At 54.6% G+C, this 19562-nt stretch overlaps 1 protein-coding gene across 3 annotated transcripts in view; it reads right to left on the bottom strand.

Moving 5' to 3' along the window:
• The window catches only part of PPP2R2C (protein phosphatase 2 regulatory subunit Bgamma), a 245543-nt gene that overhangs the window by 11933 nt on the left and 214048 nt on the right, over nt 1–19562 (bottom strand). For all 3 annotated transcript variants that reach the window (XM_017539126.2, XM_017539127.2, XM_017539125.2), the window contains 2 exons: nt 16031–16195; nt 1135–1304 (listed from right to left, as the gene is read on the bottom strand). In XM_017539126.2, the coding sequence (XP_017394615.1) occupies nt 1135–1304; nt 16031–16195 (335 nt within the window). The remainder of the gene's footprint in view (nt 1–1134; nt 1305–16030; nt 16196–19562) is intronic.

Below are 19562 nucleotides of genomic sequence, written 5' to 3'. Positions count from 1 at the left end.
GAGGGAGGAGCTGGGACAGTCGCAGGAACTCAAGTAAACACATGTGGCTGACAAAGGGGCAGTCCCCATGGCCGTCCTTGTGGGTGAGACTTCCAGGAACACATGTTGTTCCTCTGGAGCCCAGGTCCGATTAGAGCAGCCCACCCTCTGAGCTCTGCACCCGTTCCCATCGGGGTCTGTGCCTCCCAGGACGCTTCCCTATCAGGTCTTGGCAGGGAGGAAAGCGTAGGGCTCTGAATCTGTCACTGACCAGCCGAGAGGCACCATCCTCATCTCCGCACCTCAGTGCCTGGGTTCCCTTTCCACCAAATGGGCTGATGGCTCCCACTCACTGGGCAGTAAGAAATGGAGGTGACCGATGTCAAGCACGCGGCACCCCGTGTGAGGAGTGACACCATGAGGAACCAGCTGGGGTTTCTGGTGGGGTGGTGTTTTCCCACCCACATTTACACAACCAGATCCTACTCATCCTTCAAGGTCCAGGACAAATGCCACCTCCTCCAAGAAGCCTCCCTGATCACCCCACCTAATTGGAACCAGCTTTGAAGCCATCCCACATTTCTTTCAAGTCCACATTTTATTTTAAAATCACATGAGTTTTATTGTCCACCCCTAACATATCTGGATGGATCATAACAGCAAGATAAATAATACTGTTCAAGAAGGGCCCTGGTTTCACCCTATAGGCTTCTAGGCCTGTGCTGAGGATCTGGAAAGGAAACACGTGCTCAGTTCACCTCTGCGTGCACTGCTTACGGATGCTCAACCCATTCTAATGGCACAGTTCTGATGCTGGCTCTCAGGGAGCAGGGCGGGGGGTGCATGCTCCAATGGGGCCCGGCCTGACGCTCGTATCTGTTCCCACATCTCTCTCCTCCCTGGAATTGAGGCCCTTGGGCCCTGGACTGCAGGCCTTGTTCAGGGACATCCGAAGCTCCTTCTGAGGCAGGTCTGAGCGCCCCTGCCCTCTGCCAAGCTGCGTGTGGGAATGAGCTGCTGAATTTCTCGAGCCTCTCTGTCTTCACCTACAAATTGGGCCTATGAAAGCCTTCCTGGCTGGGAAGGGCCCCTCCATGGCAATCTCAGCATAGGGAAGGAAGACCCAGGGTGGGGGTCCCCTGCTGTGGTGCCCACCTGGTAGGTCTCTATGGGTCTCGCCTCCATGTTCAGATCCCAGACCTTGACCGTAAGGTAATCCCGGGTGAGCATGTAGCGGCCGCTGTGGCTGAACTTCACGTCAGACACGGAGGAGATGATTTCGGAGAAGAAGGAGCGGTTGCTGGGGTCCTCGGGCTCTTCAAAGACTGTGGAGACAGAGAAGCAATGGCCGTCGCTGGGCTGCTCCCACCCACGGGGTTGGCACGGCAGATGACTCTGTTTGGCACCTGGGCTCATACTCTTTGTTCAGTCATTCATTCATTCCTCAAACCCAGAACTATGTACTTACCAGGGAATGAGATTGGTAAGATTCTGTGCTGTGTGGAAACAGCCATTACTATCCCCATTCATAGAAAACGGAGGAGCAGTGGCTAAAACCCATTTGTGGGAAGTAGAAAAGTTCCTTTTTAAAGTTTCCCTTCTTGTTAAAGAATAAGTGTGTTACTAACTTTGTGAAGCCCTATCCTATGTAGCTGTTAGACATGCCATGCTTACAGGCACGTAGTACATTCTATGTCCTTGTACCTTAAGCAAGATACCTGTGCTGGACGTGCTCACAGGCATGTCCCAGCTCTCCACTGCTTTCATCTGTTTAGAAACGCTTTATGCTGTTAGCCAGTCGGGTTTTAGTTTAGATTGTGAGGTGAGGCTCCAGGCAATGGAGATTAGACACAGCAGCACGACCCCAAATGCATAAGGGATAAATTTGTGTGTTTTCCTTTGTTCCTTGTGCTCTCATGGCACAATGGCTAGTAAGGGTACCCTTCCTGCAGTCTAAAAGGAAAAATTGCATTGCTGAAAGATCCTTTGTCTCGGCGCTAATTTTTTTGGTGGCACCAAGCATCCGTTTCCAACATCTATTTCTAACACCATTCCTGGGGGGTCAGTGCTGTAAGAAAGTGGTGGAGTAAGGATTTGAAGCCAGGTCGGTGCTTGATGTGCTGCCTTCCACTGCCCCCTACTGGTGATGCTGAATGCCAGCTCGCAAAGGTGTCCTGACATTCTCGAATGTGCTGGACAATGTCCTCCACCAGTCTGGGCACTGCCTGTGGCTCTGGCACTAACCGGTCCTGGAACCTTGAGCCGGTAGTTATCTCTGTCTGTGGTGTCCTGGGCAGGCGTGGTGAGCCCTGCTCACAGTCGGGTTTGGTTTCGCTGCCATGGGGGTTGTAACAAAATTAAATCTGACTGCCACAGAGGAGCTGCGGCCTCCGTGTGCCACCCACTGAGCAGCTCCTATTTCCCTGGCGCAGCTACTCTGCATGGCAAGTTGCTTATCTGGTCCCTAAAGGCAACAGTTTGCTGCCCACCCTGGACAATTGTAGACTGGGACAGAGTGGGCAATGAGGACTCCCCTGGCAGTGTCCCCTCCCCACTGCCCCCATAACCTGGCCTTCCTGAGCTGCAGAGGTTCCCAAAGTGGGACGAGGTCTCTAAGCTCATGTCTGCTGGTGTCTGTCCCACTGGTGGCAGTGGCCTTGGGGCTGGAGCAGGGTGGGGACTAGGACCCCAGTTGGGCCAGGCCAACTCCTTAGGACCTGGGCCACAGAGAGGCCCAGGGAACCATGGGAAGGGGACAGGGTAGAGTTGACAGCCATTCACCAGCCAATCTGGAAGGACCCAAACATATGACAACTGTCCAGCTGTCCCCATGGAAACCGGCCGAGTGGCAGCCTTGCCTGCTGGCCTGCTCTGGTCTATAGTCCTGAAACAGGGAAGCAGAGCTGATGGCACCCTGAGGCTCCCAAGAGGCCCCTCCCTGCTGGCCCCTCTCAGCCACAAGGTCTCATGTCCTGCCTCCCAGCCCCTTATCCCCTCATGGGAAACCACATCACCCCACTCTCTCTCCTCTCCAAGGGGGACACTGTACCTGGCCACTGCCTCTCCAAAAATACAACTCCTGTCCAGCCCCGCTCTGCAGGCCCACTGGATGGACTCATTCATTCATTCATTCACTCACTCAATCAACCAATCCAAACTGAGCACCTTCTCTGTGCCAGGCCCTGTTCCAGGCCCCAGGATGACACAGTGACCAGCATAAAGCCATGGTTCCTGTGCAGCTAACATTCTCCTTGCAGAGACAATCAACTAAGTGGCACCCTGCACTGCCAGTGAGCAGCAAGTGCCGGGGAGGAGGAGCCAGTGGGGAGACAGGTGCTGGGGGCTGGCAGTTGAGGTGGACAGGGCCTCCATGGGAAGTGCCGTTTGATCAAGGTTTGAGTGAAGTGAGGGAGGGATTGGTGGCAATGCCTGGAGAGGGCTGCGCTGGGTGGAAGGGATGGTGCGAGCAAAGGCCCTGAGGCAGGAACGAGTCAAGGGTCATAGAAGCAGAGAAAGGAGTGAGCAGGGGGAAGAGGGACGCAAGGGGACGCCCAGGCAGGATCTCATGGGCCACAGTGAGGGGTGAGGAAGTCACCGTTAGGAAAATGGGAGCACTGAGGGTTCAGAGGCAGGGAGGATGACGCCCGAGTCAAGGAGGTGGGGAAGGGCAGGCGGGAGGCTGGAGTCCCCTCCCCATGGAGGAGGGAAGGTCCAGCACCTGGCGGGCCGAGGCTGCAAAGCCAAGGTGTCCCCACCTGATCCCAGCCCACTGCGTACGGGGAGGGGAGGGAAGCTGCTTACAGGGCAGGAAAAGACTCCCACATTGATGTTCATGCCTCTGGCATTCCCCCAGATCAGAGCAGGCAGGAAGAAGGCCCCCAACCTCTCTCGAGAGCAAAGCCTCCACACACCTGTCTCTGAAGCAGACCCCTGAAGCTCAGGAGCTCAGCGGCTCCATCCTTAGCTCTCCGGCCTTATCCCCACGTCTCTGACCTCGAAGCTGCAGCACTGCGCTCAGCATCCGGAGGGCAGGCGGTCGCTCCTTCCAGTCCTTCCTCAAGACCAGGAAGGCGGGAGGGAGCCTCGTTTATCCACTAGTAGGTTGTGTCATAGTTTGGAATTAGAATACTCTCAGCCTGGCAGGTGTTTAGTTAACAAAACTCAAAACTGACAGTAGGTGCCTCCCTCTCCAGGAGCCCGACCCAACCCTCCGCCTGCCCCCCAGTCCCCAGGCCTGCCTCCCGAGCTCAATCTCCCTCCATCGTTCACAGGGATGCCCTTCTCAGTGGCCCAAGCTTTCCTCTTTCCACAAGGGCACGTTGTAGGGAGGACCAGAAAGAAAACCAGCACCATGAGAAGGGAGTGTGAGGCTGCTCACAGAGGGAGCTGGGTGGGAACAGGCTGCCGGGGTCTGAATCCCTGAGCCCACTGTTGTGTGGCCTTGAATGCCTTCACCTCCCTGAGCCTTGGCCTTGCTCCTCCCTACAACCGGAGCCAGGGGCACTTTTTAGTAAGGGGCGGGAGGAGGGGGCTGCAGTGCAGGCCTGGTACCACCACGAGTACAGGCAGGGCCGCAGGCAGCAAAGATCCTGCAGGGACTGGGCCCGGTTCCCTCTTTCCCTTCCTCCTTCCTTCCCTTTTCCCTCCTTCCCTCCCTTTTCCCTCCTTCCCTCCCTTTTCCCTCCTTCCCTCCCTCCTGCCATCCCTCCAACCCCTCCCTGCCTTCAGAGGAGGATGGGTGGGCGGGGGCAGTAAAATCTCCTTGGAAGTCACCTTGAGCTTCTAAAACCTCTGCGTACTAATTGGTCATCTCACACAATAACGTTTTGTGCCCCCATAATAATAATTACATTGACATCTTCATTTCCGCAGAGAGAGAGAGAGATATATATATGTATATTTGTAGTTTTTGTTTGTTAAGCCAAAGAAGGATTGACCACAATTCCTTTCTCTCTGATGCCAACGGTAAAGAAAATCACCAGGGGTGGAGGCTCACGCCTGTAATCCCAGCACTTTGGGAGGCTGAGGTGGGCAGATCGCGAGGTCAAGAGATCAGGACCATCCTGGCCAACATGGCGAAAACAAGTCTCTACTAAAAAAAAAAAACAAAAAACAAAACAAAACAAAAATTAGCTGGGCATGGTGGCACGTGCTGTAATCCCAGCTACTTGGGAGGCTGAGGCAGGAGCATCGCTTGAACCCGGGAGGCAGAGATTGCAGTGAGCTGAGCTCACGATACTGGACTCCAGCCTGGCGCCTGGCAACACAGCAAGACTCTGTCTCAAAAAAAAAAAAAAAAAGAAAATCACTTTTAACTCTTGATTCCTTAAAGTGATGATGTGCTGTCTTTCAGTTGGCATTGGGTAGAGACCTCATGTTTGGGAGAAGCAGGGAGAGGGCTTGAGAGAAGAGGGACCCCAGGTGGCTAAGTGGATGGAAACAAGGAACAGAATCTCAGCGGGACGTGATGGCCCCAGCACCTGTCCAGGTGAGCGCAGGAACTCTGTCTGGCCTCAACTAGGCACTAGGCTTTCTGCTGCTCAGCGAGTGGGGCAGAGGTGAGTAGAAAACTAAGCCAGGGCGGCCTCTCGCAGGCTGACTTCAGAATTGGCCTCAGTACCCCCCTGCCTGCTCAGGGGTCTCTCAGGCCAAACTCCCCCAAAGCTCGAGGGCTGGTCTAGGTTCCCAGCATGCCTTGCAGGGGCAAGGAGGGTGGCTGCGGGCAGGATCACAGGGCGCATCGCCACTGGGTGTCCCAGGGCAGAGCGAATGGCCAAGTCTCCTACCAGCCTCCAGGAGGAAAAGCCGCAAAGATCAAAAGCTGAGAGGACAAAGGAATCCATCGGTGGAAACAATGGCAAAGGCACGGCCCTGCGGGCGTTTCTGAGCGTTTTTAAGGGGACAAGGACCGGAAATGCAAAAGGTAGATGGGAGCCTGAAAAATCATTCCTAAACGTTCCCCTTTTTCTTGTTAGATATGTCAATATAATTTTTGGTATAATCAATTTTTTTCCCCAAAAGATAGTGGAATCTACTATTCCATATCAATCCCTGCCCCCGAGTGCAAACACACACACACACACGCATACGCATGCATACGCACACGCGCGCACACACACACATGCACACACACGCGCACACACGCACACTTGCACTGCTGCACCTCTTCAGAGCATTAACAAGAGATAAGGGGGTCTCCCCTCTAATTGACTGAATCGCTGAGGACATTTCACAGTAATTATTGCTGCCACAAGTTTAAAGAAACACGTCCCAGAGCCCCCGTCACTTGTGATGGGCCCAGTCCCATGTCCACCCACTCCCCTACGCCCCAATTATTTAAAAGCTGGAGAGCTCTCAATCAGCCGAAATCTCCATCCTGTTTCTTTGTAATGATTTTGCATAATTAGGCTCTCGTGGCTCCACCCGGTTCCCTGACAACCACGTCCTCCTCCTCCCTGGGTGTTGCATGGTGTTGTGGGCACAATGAGCCCTCCCCACCCCCACCTGGGCTTAGGCCAAGGTGAAGGGGACCTGGGGAGCCCAATTAAGGCGTGGGGCGGCACTGAGGGACCTGTGAATCAAAGGACACAGAAGGTGAAGCCTGAGAGCCGGTGCCCGCCTTCCTTTCCAGCTTCACACAACCGGTGACACCTGCTTCCGCTAAAGCCTTCCTTGGCTCCCCAGTGCTCGCAGGATCGAGGTTTAAGCTCCCACCTGTAGCTGACCAGCTCCTTCTCAGTGGGTCCCAATCAGCCTGCCGCTGCTGCCTCCCATATGCGAGCTCCCCTCTGCTGCACACCCCATCCCCTTCCCACTGGGCCCTAGGGCACTCATCCGCTCAGAAGCTCAGGGGTGAGCATCTCCTCAATGTTGAGCCCTAGGCATCTCCCCCGCCTCCCCAAGCGCTGCCCTGCCCTGTGCCAAGCAGGGAGCAGAGTGGATTGTGCTGTGTGACCTCTGGCAAGCCCCCAGACTTCTCTGAGCCCAGCTTCCCTCATCTGGAGAATGAGTGCAATGGGATCTTCAGAGGTCATGCCTGGAGGCACTGGCCCAGAGCTTGCAGTAACTGCTCAATAAAACCCCGGAGGGATTCCTGGAGTTACTTTTCATACCATTTTTCTCTACCCAAGATCTCATTTTTAGCTGGTCTTTCTTACCAATGCCTATATATCCTTCAGAACCCCAGTCTCACACCCTGCTTTCCATGCATATTGTTCAGATGCTCTCTAAAGAAACCCAGTGCTCACCCTTTGCTGCCCCCAAGCCACTGGGTACCTTCTTCTGCGGCACTGGCAGGAGGGCAGGGTCCCCTCATGGGGCTGTGAGCTCCCTCAGTCCAGGAGTTCTGCTTGGTCATGAGTCACTGATCACCTTGGCACCCCTGCCTAGCCCGGAACCTGCCTCGTGGCCCCACCCTGCTCTCTGAGCAGAGAAGCTGGTACTGCTGCCTGCCATCTCTGCCCCAGCCCGTCACTCACATCTTTCTTCTTTCAACCTGATGTGGTTCCACTGCAGTTTCCAGGCCTGGCAGAGAAGCCTCAGCCAGCCTGGAGGTGGCCCCCACACGCCTATGGCACCTGCTCTGTGGCCCTCTTGGTGGCACCTGTGCCCCACTTTCGTGGTTGTCAGTGTGTGGACGACACTCCTCTGGGGATGGGGTGGGGGCTGCTTGGGTTCAGATGGTGGAAATGCATGGGCTTGAGCCAGGTCCTCAGGGACACGTGCAGCTCAGTGAGGCCTCGGGAGAAACTGAGGGGGTGGGAGGGGCCTGCAGGTGGGGGGAGGTGGGAGAGAGGGGCCCATGGGGTCCTGGGTGGTGACTGCCCTGGGCTGCTCTGGCCTGGCTTCCTCCTGTGATCTGATGGGATACAAGGCCATCCCTGAGGACGGAGTGGCCTGTGCCAGCTGGCCTCACCTCAGGCTGTGCTGCAGGAGGAGCTAGGAGGGTCTGAGCAGCAGAAGGAGAAGGAAGAGGGTTACAGGTCCCAGATCACTCCTGGACACTGGCTTGCTCCTGGGTTCCAAGTGATGCCACTATTTGGGGAGGGGCCTCCTGTGTGGCCTCCTTCCCTACCCCTGAGGCTAAGCACAGTGGGGAGGGTCCAGGGAGTTCCTACAAGGCCACGAGTGGGCACAGTAAGTGCTGATGAAGAGATGACAGGTGTCACTCCCTGCTCAGCGCCATGTGATTGAGCCCCATCAAACAAAATAAAACTCAAGCCCGGCTGTGGTTCCCAGGCCCAGCACACTCTCCCCTTCACCCGTCTGCACTCAAGAGCCCACCCCTACGCCTGTTCCAGCCACACGGGCCCTGATGTCAGCCAGATTCCTCTTGGCCGCTACTGTGGGGTGGGGCATCCCACCCCCATTCCCAGGCTCTTTCTCATCCAGGGGCACCTCTCCTGGCCCCAGAGGAGCAATGCATCAAAGGCTCTTGGCGCCCTTCGTGGAGACCATCCCACTCCAACGCACCTATTTATTTATCAGTCCACTTCTGTGGTTCTGCCACGGAGCTCCCCCCAGCAGGAGCCTGTTCTCTGCACAGAGCCTGAAGCCATCCCAGATGCCTCCTTCGTCTCCATTCAATTCAGCAGCAAATCCAGCAACTCTACCTGCCATGGGGTGCGGGCCCAACACTGTCAGCGCCTGCACGGGCCACTTGCTCTGCACACCAGTGTCTCTCACCTGCGGGAACACGCCAGCCCCCAGCCACCCCCACTCCTTCCTCACCCCTGAGCTTATTCTCCACTGGGCAGCCAGGGGGATCCTGTGAACACATGGCCAGGCCGGCTCAGATGCCCCTGTGGTTCCCGTCCCTGGCAGAGTAAACCCGAAGCTCTTGCCCTGGCCTGTTCAGCCTCCTCTAGCCACGCACCTCTCAGATCTCACTTCCTCTCTCTCCCGGCGTTGCTCCTGCCATGCAGCCTCCATATGTAGCCACAGTGCCTTTGCATGGCTGTTCCCGGTGTTGGGGAGCTTTGCCCTGGCTCTGCCCCCAGAGAGCTGCTGGGGCTGGACTTCCTGCAGCAGCTCCATTGCTAGAGTGAGCCCTGGGGCTTGACCCCACACAGCCTCTCTAAATGAACCCACTCAGGTGGGGCGCGGTGGCTCACGCCTGGTTAATCTCAGCATTTTGGGAGGGCTAAGTGGACAGACCACCCGAGGTCAGGAGTTTGAGACCAGCCTGGCCAACACGGGAAACCCCTTCTCTACTAAAAATACAAAAAGCCAGGCGTGGTGGCATGCACCTGTAGTCCCAGCTACTCAGGAGGCTGAGGCAGGAGAACTGCTTGAACCTGGGAGGCAGAGGTTGCAGTGAGCCAAGATCACACCATTGCACTCCAGCCTGGGTGACAGAGTGAGACTCCATCTCAAAAAAACAAACAAAAAAACAAAACTGAGCTCACCCACAATTCCAGTAAGAGTTTTAGTTCTCGAGGCTTCTGTGATGAGTAAGGGAGAAAGAGCGCAGGCTGAAAGCATGATCCTATCTCAGGCTCTGTCTTGGCTCTACTTAGCTGTGTGACCTTGAGCAAATGTCTTAACCTCTCTGTGCTTCAATGTAGTAGACAACAATGACCCCTATAAGCATCTGTCTACATCCTCCCCCTGGAACCTGTGCATCTGTTACCTCACATGGCAAAAGGGGCTTTGCAGGTGTCATTAAGTGAAGGACCTTGAGGTAGGGAGGTGACCTGGATAATCTAGATGGGCCGTGTCATCACAAGGGTGTGTGAAGGAGGGAGAAGGAAGGGGAAAGGTGGAAGAAAGAGACAGGATGATGGAAGCAGAGGTTGGGATGATGAGCTGAGGAGCGCAGGCAGCCTCTAGAAGCCTCTGGTAGCTGGAAAAGATAAGGAAATGGCCCCACCCCGCAGCGTCCAGAGACGCAGGCCCGCTGGTGCCTTCATTTCAGCCCTCTGAGTCACAGAACATACACAACTATCTTTTGTGTTGTTCTGAGCTACTGAGCTCTTGGCAATTGCTCCAGCCGGTGGGAAGTGAGTGCACAGCTGACCCTTGACCCTCACACAACGCAGGTTTGAACCTGTGGGTCCCCTGATGTGCGATTTTCCCAGTAAACATACTGAAAACATTTTGGAGACTTGCCACAGTTTGAAAAAACTCAGATGAACCCTGTAGCCTTGGATATAAAACAAAGAAAGAAAAAGTGAGGTATGTCACAAACGCATAAAATACATGTAGGCTTTTACAGCAGGGTTTTAAACGTCCATGGGCTGTTGATGTTATGGTAACGCTCCCGCCGACAGCAGCAGGATTTTAGGAGTGAGGTTCTGGGGGAGTCAAAAGCCAAGCGTGGATTCTCAACTGCGTTCAGGAGCTGTCTGCACCCCTAACCCCCACATCGTTCCAGGGCCAAGTGTATTCAATTTCCTGGTCTGTAGGATGAATACTATAACACCCCCATCATGGGTGCTGAGGATTTAATGAGATGGAAACCTGAAGCCGCATGTGAGTGCACTAAGTGTGCAGGGAATGAGCTGAGGTTATTATTTCACCCAAAACCGGGCCCAGGACATCGATGGGGTCCCATGAAGGCTCTCGGACGCCATCACCCCCTCTTCTAAGAACTCCGGTGTTCCAGACGTGGCCCTTTCTTTCGGCAGGCTCTGTGCTGTCACAAGCAGAAGTGACTGTCTATTTTGAGGACTCATATATGGTTGTTTCCATGGTTACCCTGTCACCCTGCCAAGCAGACACAGGACCCGGATTTCTAGTGCTTTGGAGAAAGGTGGGAAGCTTCGGAGGGAACAGAGTGGCCTGCATTCTCCCAGCTCTGCCTTGATGGAGGGAGGGGTCCAGGGAAGTCACAGAGCTTCTCAGACCCTCGTCTCCTCATCTGTCCAATGGCAGAAATGAGCACCTTCCTGCATCCAGGACGATCTTCATTCACGGTCTGATTCTGTTAAGAAAACGATGCTGTGGGCGCATCTCTGGGGTGTCACTATCAGCCACTCCCTGAGTTGTAAGCAGTAACTGGATACATGGATGGAAGTGGGGGATGAAGAACTAATCGTAATCCCCAAATCTCTTTTTAAAAACTAGCTCAAGTAACAGCCATTTCTGTTCAGATTAAAAACAGCCACCACCTGCTAATTGGAAAGCAGCTGTGTGCTTGATTTCCCATGAGCGCCACAGAGCAAACACGGCCTGGACAAGGCAGGCAGAGGGACAGACACTTCAGCCGCTCACCCCGCCGGGTAGCAGATTCAATGAGGAGAAATGGAAGCTGTGAAAGCATGTGAAACACTGCGCCACAGGCCGGGCACAGTGGCTCACGCCTGTAATCCCAGCACTGTGGGAGGCCACGGGGGGCAGATCATGAGGTCAAGAGTTCAAGACCATCCTGGCCAACATGGTGAAACCCTGTCTCTGCTAAAAATTAAAAAAATTAGCTGGGTGTGGTGGTGTGTGCCTGTAATCCCAGCTACTCGGGAGGCTAAGGCAAGAGAATCTCTTGAACCAGGGGGTCAGGGTTGCAGTGAGTGGAGATCGCACCCCTGCACTCCAGCCTGGCAACAGAACAAGACTCTGTCTCAAAAAACAAACAAAAAAACTGCTGCACAGCCTTTTTGCTGGCATGGAGAAAGCTCCTGTAAAGGATATTGAGTTTGAGAATGAAAAACAGTCTAGAAAGATTTTAAATAAAACTCGCATATATCAATAATCAAAAGAGAAATTAAGCTGGTTGTTTAAAAGTTTTTCTTCTCTTAGCTGGGTGTGGTGGCTCATGCCTATAATCCCAGCACTTTGGGAGGTCAAGGTGGGTGGATCACTGGAGGCCAGGAGTTCGAGACTAGCCTGGCCAACACAGTGAAACCCTGTCTTTACTAAAAATACAAAAAAATTAGCCAGGCATAGTGGCACACACCTGTAATCTCAGCTACTCCAGAGGCTGAGGTGAGAGAATCCCTTGAACCCGGGAGGCGGAGGCTGTAGTGAGCCAAGATCATGTCAAGGCGATGGAGCCAGACTCTGTCAAAAAAAAAAAAAAAAACTCTTCTCTCCCTCAAAAAAGGACGCCAAATAGATTACATCAACTGCTCCAGAAAAAGAAGGAAAAAGCTGCCCGGCTCATTTTAGGAGAGTTGAATAATCTTAAAATTGGGCAAAGAAAGTATAGGAAAAGAAAATTCAGGACCAACTTCACCAATGGATGTGTGTACAAAAACCTTACATAAAACCTCAGTAAATCGCAGGCGGTCTCACCCTGCTTACAGACCTGGGATCGCTGCAGGGGCAAAAGCCCCAGACATCAGCATGCTGCCAACCTCCCAGGTGAGTCACTGGGCACAGCCAACAGGCCCTTGGGGATTTCTCAGCAAGGACTTGGCCCCAAGGTCACCCAGGTACCATCAAAAGTCCTCAGTGGCGGGGAAGACACCATGTCCCTCTCTCTGCACCTCGGCCTGCCAGAGCCTTCCTGGAACCTCAGTGCAATCCGGAGTGGGGCGGAATCTGCCAAGGCCCCTAAGCTAATGTTCGCTGCAGCCCTGGGAGCTGGGGGCGAGAATGACATTGAATTGAGTCATCAAAAATAGTCATATTTCTCTCACTCTTGAGTTCGTGGGCTGAGTCACACGAGGCTCATAACACCACCAGGCATATGAAATTACGTGGCTGGAACGGATGTGTCTGTGCTTGGACTCATGAAATGTGCAAGGTATATGTGACAGCTGCTTCTGCCCTGGGGAACCGGATAGCCCAGGTTTCGGGAGCCAGGGGGCGTCTGACCACCCCCTCCAGCCCACTGAAGAATGTCACACAAACATCAGGGGGTGCACAAAACTGTCCCATGCCCGTCTCTGTACCCCCTAAATTCTACCCTTCTTGCACACACATGTGTTTTCTGATTCAAAGTTCAAATCCATCATTAAAATAAAAATACACAGAAAAATAAAAAGAAAATATCCCATCAATTTTTTATAGCTCACCACTCAGGGACAACTCAGTGTATTTCTTTCCAGAGTTTTCTGTGTTTCCATTTTTTTGGTGATCATGACCTTATTTTGTCACCCCCTAAATCTTTCAACACAATCATTTCCCCATGGCATTAAAAAAATCTTCTACAACAATCGTTGGCAAGACCAAACATATTCTCTTACACAGATGTCATCACTGTCGACATCATTTTCTCAGCATTTTAAACGGCTTGCTTACAATTTTTCTTCTCTTCCTCAAAAGGACGCTGAATAGATTTGCACACAAGTTTTCCTAATACTTCAAGGAGCAGATATAGTACACCAGCCATTCCAGAAAAAGAAACAAAAAGCTGCCTAGCTCATCTTAGAAGAGTTGAATAATCTTAGCATTTGAGATTAGGGTGTTGAGGATGCTTCTGGATTTCCACCCCTATAAACAAGGGGGTGCCAAGAAGCCCCATCCTCCTTCCCACGGGACTCACACTGGGTCAGGGGTGGACCAGGAGCAGGAAGAATCCCCTCTCTTCCCCAATATTCTCCCATGCCATTCTGACCCAGAGCTGCACATAGGCACAGCTGGGGGCACATGTGGCCTGAGTCGGTGGGCGGGAGGCGTAGGTGGTGGGGGCAGTGCCCTGCTGTGGACAGTGGCACAGGCCCCAGCAACGGCCGCGTCCTCATCCCTGGCACCTGTGACTGTGCCTTACTAAATAGCAAAGGCAAATTCAAGTCGAAGATGAAATTAAGGCTGCAGTTCAGCTGGTCTTAGATGGGGAAGGCATCCTGGATCATCTAGGGGGTGGGGGATAAGGGTCTTTACACGGAAAGACAGAGAGGAGGGCAGAGTCCTGAGAGAGGCTTGGCTGCTGCGGGCTTGGGGAATGGAGGGAGGGGCCACGTGCCAGAAGCTGGAAGAGGCAGAGCCTTGAGAAGGCACCAGCCCCCCACACCTGCATTCTGGCCAGGGAGTCAGGTATGGCGGGCTGACTGAGACAATACATGTATCCTGTGTTAAGCCACCAAGTGTGTGGTCCTCTGTTTCGGTGCATAAGAAACGGACATAGCCCCAGGCTCCCTGCACCTGGGGCATCTCTGCTGGCCTCTGGCTTCCCATCTGTCCCATCTGTCCATGGGCCACTAACTCCAAACCTAAATCCAAGGGGCACTGCTGCCTGGACGTCTGGCTGCCTACTCCACCCCTTTCCTTGAAGCCCAATATGGGCCTCAGGCTCGTGGGTCTAAAACCTGCCTGCTGGGCTGCGGCAAGCACTCTTCCCAGGCCACAGCCCCACCTTCCCCCATAGCTCACACCAAATCCCAGAGTCACGCCCCATGTGGCAAAGCTCCACCTCCAAGCAACATCCCCAGGGGGCAGCCAGGTGAGCCCTGCCCCAGCCCCTGACCCCCTCCCCCACTCCGGGGTCATCACTTCTTCCTGCAGACCCTGCAGGGACCTCTGACGCCTGCTCCCCTGGGGATCCTCTGCGGCTTCTCCTCCTCCTCAAGCCCCAGTCTCATCACAACCCACAGCTTCTCCTTCTCGGGTCACCCAGAACCCAGAACTAAACCCAGTCCTTCCCTTGACCTACAGGCAGTCTGGAGTCACAGCCACTGCAGTGCCCTCCTTCTAGGACATTCTTCCCCAGCGATCTGCACCGCTCACCCCCTCAGGGTGTCTGTTCCACTGTGGTCTCTTCAGGGAGACCCTCCCTGACCCCCTCTGTCCCTGCACCTGACTTTGTGGGTGTTGCTGCCATCACTCACCACGTCCCGACATGCGTCACCGAGGTGTGTGTTCACTGCCTGTCTCTCCGGCAGACACCAGCTCCCAAGGGTGAGCCTCTGCTGCACACCCATGCCGAGAATAGGCGCCTACTGAATGCCTGGATGGTGCAGCGTGACACACAGAGCGTGGACAAACCCAGAGGAGATGAGGGGTGGATGTGGGGGACAAGACTTGGCCAAGGAAGGAGGTGGAAGCTGGAGGTTTTGGGGGGCCCTGAGCCTGAGTCCTGGGGCTGGTGTGCACCCTGTCTCTGACTGCCCAGCAAAACTGGGCTCCCCAAGGAAAGAGTGTGGCCCTGTCACTCCCAACCAGCCCTCTGCCACCTGCACCCAGGCTTCTGTAAGCCTCCTCCAGGCTTTATCCAACAAGTGGTCATTTCCAGACACTACTGTAGGCACTGGGGACAGTGAGAGCAACCAGATAAACAAAGTCCCTACGCTCTGCCTGGGGGACACTCCCTGCCTGCCTGGCCCCCTCCCAGCCCCGCAGGGTTGTCTGGGAAAGAGGATGCTGTGGTCTGATCCTGTGCCTTCAGCGGCCTCTGGGACGGCAGTGGCAGTGTGCAGCCCATGGCCACAACCCAGCGCCAGGCAGCCCAGCCCCGCCACTGTGGAATTTGGGTGACCTTGGGCCAATCCCTGGTGCTTCTGTTTCCTCTTTGGAACAGTGCCCTCCAGGGCTTGTGTGAAGATTTGATGAGATCACAGGGAAAGCCCTTAGCGGGGCCGGGCTCAGCGTGAGTGTTAATGTAAGCTGTTGTGCTGGGGACTGCTGTGTCAGAACATCCCCTGAACTCGTTCAGCGCCACACCTCCACGGACACCCCTGTGGAATCCCCAGCAGGCCCTGTGGTGGGTTCCAGGATGAGGGGATGTGTTACAGACCCTGCTCCCAAGGAGGCAGAGGAGAGGGTGCGGTCCACAGCAACTTTGCCGGTGTGGCCTGTTACAGAAGAGAGGGAAACTTTGGGGGCCCTGGGGCCACAGAGGAGGGCCGTGATCCAATGTGGGGGTCCAGGAAGGCTTCCTAGAGGAGGTGACATCTACGTTTGGTGCCTCCTTACCTTCCGGATGCCCTTACCCTCGTCCTAGAGGCCTGAACCCTAGAAGCTAGGCTGTTCCTGGCTGTGCAGGGACACTGGGGTGCAGTCAGCGCTGAAGCAGCACTGGGCCCACCCACTTTGGCCAGCCCAGGACATGCTCACCCCACACCCAGCACCCCTGCAGCGGCTGCACCAGGACAGGACATCCCCGCCTGCACACCCGCCTGCCTGCTGCACAGCCCCCACCCCCCACCCCCCACCCCCAGGCATGGGCACTTACGCTTGGAATGCTTGTCACACAGGGCAGCCGCCCGCATGTCGCAGAGCCGCAGGGAGCCCTTGCTGCTGCTGTAGACGAAGAGGTTGCAATGGTGCGGGTGGAACTCAGATGCTGTGATCACCTCCGTGAGGTCCTCCATGTTGGCTGGCTTGATGTCCACAATGTCTGGGGGGTGTGGTCAAGGAAGAGGCAGTGAAGGGTGCCCTCGATGCTTCGCCTCCCCGAGGCTTCCGACACCTCTCCCAGGCAAAGCCGTCTACCCTCACGTCTGAACTGCCTCCGTTCCTGAGACCCTCAAATGCACCCCAGCTGAGTGTCCCCTTAAGCTGCAGATCCGCATGGTGAACTGCCTGCTGGCCACCCCTTCTAAGTGCCTGTCACTGTCTCCATCAAGCTGGACCCACCGCTTCCCTCCTGACCTGCCACCCCCACCTGCACCCCACCCCAGTGAGGGTGCATCAGCTCCAGCCACACACGGCTCTGACCTGGGGAGACCCTCTCCTCTGCCCACCTCCCCCTGGTGGCTGCCAAGCAGAAGGAAAGGAGCATGTATTGTGTGCCTACTGCACGCTGGGCAGTGGATGCTCTTGGTGAACCATTTCAAGTCTTCCTGATCCCTCTTCAAATTGTGTCTGGAACCGAGTCTGTGGGCATCTGGGGGCTCCCCTACCTGCCCCCAGCACCACTCCCCTTCTGTCCACAGTATGGAGATTCTCCTTTGGGAAAAGGTTCTAGTGAGTTTCTGGGTCGGCCCCACCTCAGCTCTGATCTGTGCCCTCCAGCCCCTAGGACTTGGAATACTGAAAACGCTTGTCTACAGCTTGGTCACCCCTGCTGGGGTGGGTGGTGCAGAAAGAAGAGGCTTCTATCTTCTGCCAGGACAAGGGGAAATCCTGGGGCTTGAGGGTGGGGCAGACAGTGGAAAGAGTACAGAGAAAAATCTGGTGATGCCATTGGAATCCTGGATCAAGCTGCACCTGAAGCCATTCCCCTAGAGTGTTAAATATGGGAGCCAATAAATGTCCATTTTTTGTTTGGAGTCAAGAACTTTGCTGCTTGCAAAGGCAGTATCCCTGACTGTTATACTGGAGCACAGAGAAGGTGAGCAACTTGTCAGGGGTAACCCAGTTGTGAGTGATACGCCTGGATTCAGCCTCGTGACCTCCCCGGCCTCGGCGCCTTCTCTTTTCCTGTCCTTTGCCTGCTGCCCAGCAGCAGATCAGAAGCCCTTGGGGCATGCAAGGGCTGGCCCACCCGAGCCTCTATTGGGCTTTCCAGCTTCAGAGACCACAGTCACCCTGCCAGAAAGGTCCTCTCCCCTCTTATAGCCACGGCCTCAGGCTCCAGTCTCCTCGGCCTCACATGAGGCTTTGCACAGTCTGTGTCCTCTGACTCTTCAGGCGCATGTGAGCCCTGGAGTAGGAAGGTCAGGGGTTTGAATCCCAGCTCTCTCACCTCCTGGCTGTGAACGAGGAGCCTGAACGAGTTCCGTGCTCTCCATACCTCAGCTTCCTCATCTGTGAAATGAGTCAGCAGTATAACCTCATCATTTTGCTGTGAAGATCATCAGAGCCCTTCACACACTGCCTGATGCATTGCAAAGCTCAGTGAATGTCAGTTGCCATTATTATTCTTTTCTATCTGGAAAATACCTATTGAAACTCTGAAATTCATCTGCCCTCCCTCTTCCTCCTCCCCAAGCTGCTGCCTCTCTCAATAAGAAAGCAGTATTTTCTGACCTCTCTAAACACAAGGGTTTACAAAATGCCAAGAAACAATGGCTGATCTGTGCGTCAGAAAGCACCCACAGGGGTCTCTGTGCTCGCGCTCAAATCTTGCTTCCTGGAAGCACATCATTAACCAGAAACTGAGAATCACGTAAAAATAGAAAGAGAGGGAAAAATGAGCTAAGTCATCACCACCTGGCTGGTTTCCCAGGAAACTACAGTTTTCCGGTATGAAAAGAAGCAGAGATTAAATAATGAAAGATGATACTGAAGGCCAAGCGAGAAAAGAGCTCCTCCCACACTGACTTCACCAACGTCTGCCCGGCAGCCCAGCCTTCATGGGCCCCGTGTGTCCATGGCTTTCCAGGACACACTACCCGTTCACGGTGGCTCTCAAGTCCTTACTGAACTTTCCTAGAATGGGATCCAGAGAAAAAGTGCAGCCACTGATGAAGTGTCATGCACATGAGTGTGATGGCCCGTGGACAATGCTGTGCACTAGAGTCAGAGCAGACGGGGACTGCATTCTCTCTGAGACCTCGAGACACACAGAAGCCGTGGGAAGCTTGGTGGCAACAGAAGAGCCGGGGAATGCAGGTCCCATGTGAGTTCTGCTTGTGTCATCAGGACCCTCATTCCTGCTGTATTTTCTGGGGTTACAGCTCATGGGGCACTATGAGCCCCATGTGGGTGGAGTGGGTGGAGGAGCACTTGGTGGGATGAAACCAAACGCTGATGCATGGGGTTCCCTGAACATTCCAGGCTCTCTCCCAGGGAAGACCTCTCTCCCAGTCTTTCAGAACTCAGAGTGGCCGGTGGCTTGTTGCTTCTGCCAATGAATATCCAAAAGTGAGGTATGTTGACTCCAGGCTGAAGTTTTAAGAGCCAGGACGTGGTGTGCTGTGACGCTGTTCCCTCTGCAGTGAGACCTCACCCAAGCCAGCCTGTTATGGGCACATTTGCAGCGTAAGGGGGAAATGCACCTGGGTGTTTGAAGCCTTGGGGACCTTCAGGTTGTTTTCCACCACTGCATAACCTGGCCCTCCTGACAGGTTCTGTGTCCCCCGAAACGTGCTTTCCTTCCCACCTGGGGATGCTTTAGAACTTTTCAAAGTATGCAGGAGGCTGGGTGTCATGGCTCACACCTGTAATCCCAGCACTTTGGGAGGCCAAGGCAGGTGAGTAACCTGAGCTCAGGAGTTCAAGACCAGCCTGACCAACACGAAAAACCCCATCTCTACTAAAAACACACAAAAATTAGGTGGGCGTGGTGGCACGTGTCTGTAATCCCAGCTACTTGGGAGGCTGAGGCAGGAGAATCGCTTGACCCAGGAGGCAGAGGTTGTGGTGAGCCAAGATCGAGCCACTGCACTCCAGCCAGGGTGACAGAGAGAGAGAGACTCCATCTCAAAAATAAATAAATAAATAAATAAATAAGTACACAGGTTCCATTACATCTGTAGCCCTGTGGCAAACACACCCGAACCACAGCAACCCAGGGCCGGCTGATGGGCACGGACACTCAATCGAGCCCCCCGCGTGTAGGCTAGGGAGGAGAGTCCTCAAAGGCAAAGGGATCAAGGGCCTGGCATTAGGGAGACAAAGTACCCCAAACCTGGGTCCCACCAACAGCCCAGGACCATGGGGGAGACATCATGGGGAACTCTCTCCTGCTGTTTCTGTCTTTGGATAGAGTGGATGCTGTGACACTGTCATGTGAGGCACAGCCCCTGGCAGACAAGCGAAATCACTGTCACAGCGAATGCAGCAGGGACCCCACAGCAGGAGCTCCCTGAAGAGGCAAG

Source organism: Cebus imitator, unplaced genomic scaffold (assembly GCF_001604975.1).
Source record: "Cebus imitator isolate Cc_AM_T3 unplaced genomic scaffold, Cebus_imitator-1.0 Scaffold117, whole genome shotgun sequence".
In the NCBI taxonomy this organism is placed as follows: Eukaryota; Metazoa; Chordata; class Mammalia; order Primates; family Cebidae; genus Cebus; species Cebus imitator.
The sequence above is the reverse complement of the archived record's forward strand: the minus strand, read 5'-3'. Positions and strand labels throughout refer to the sequence as shown.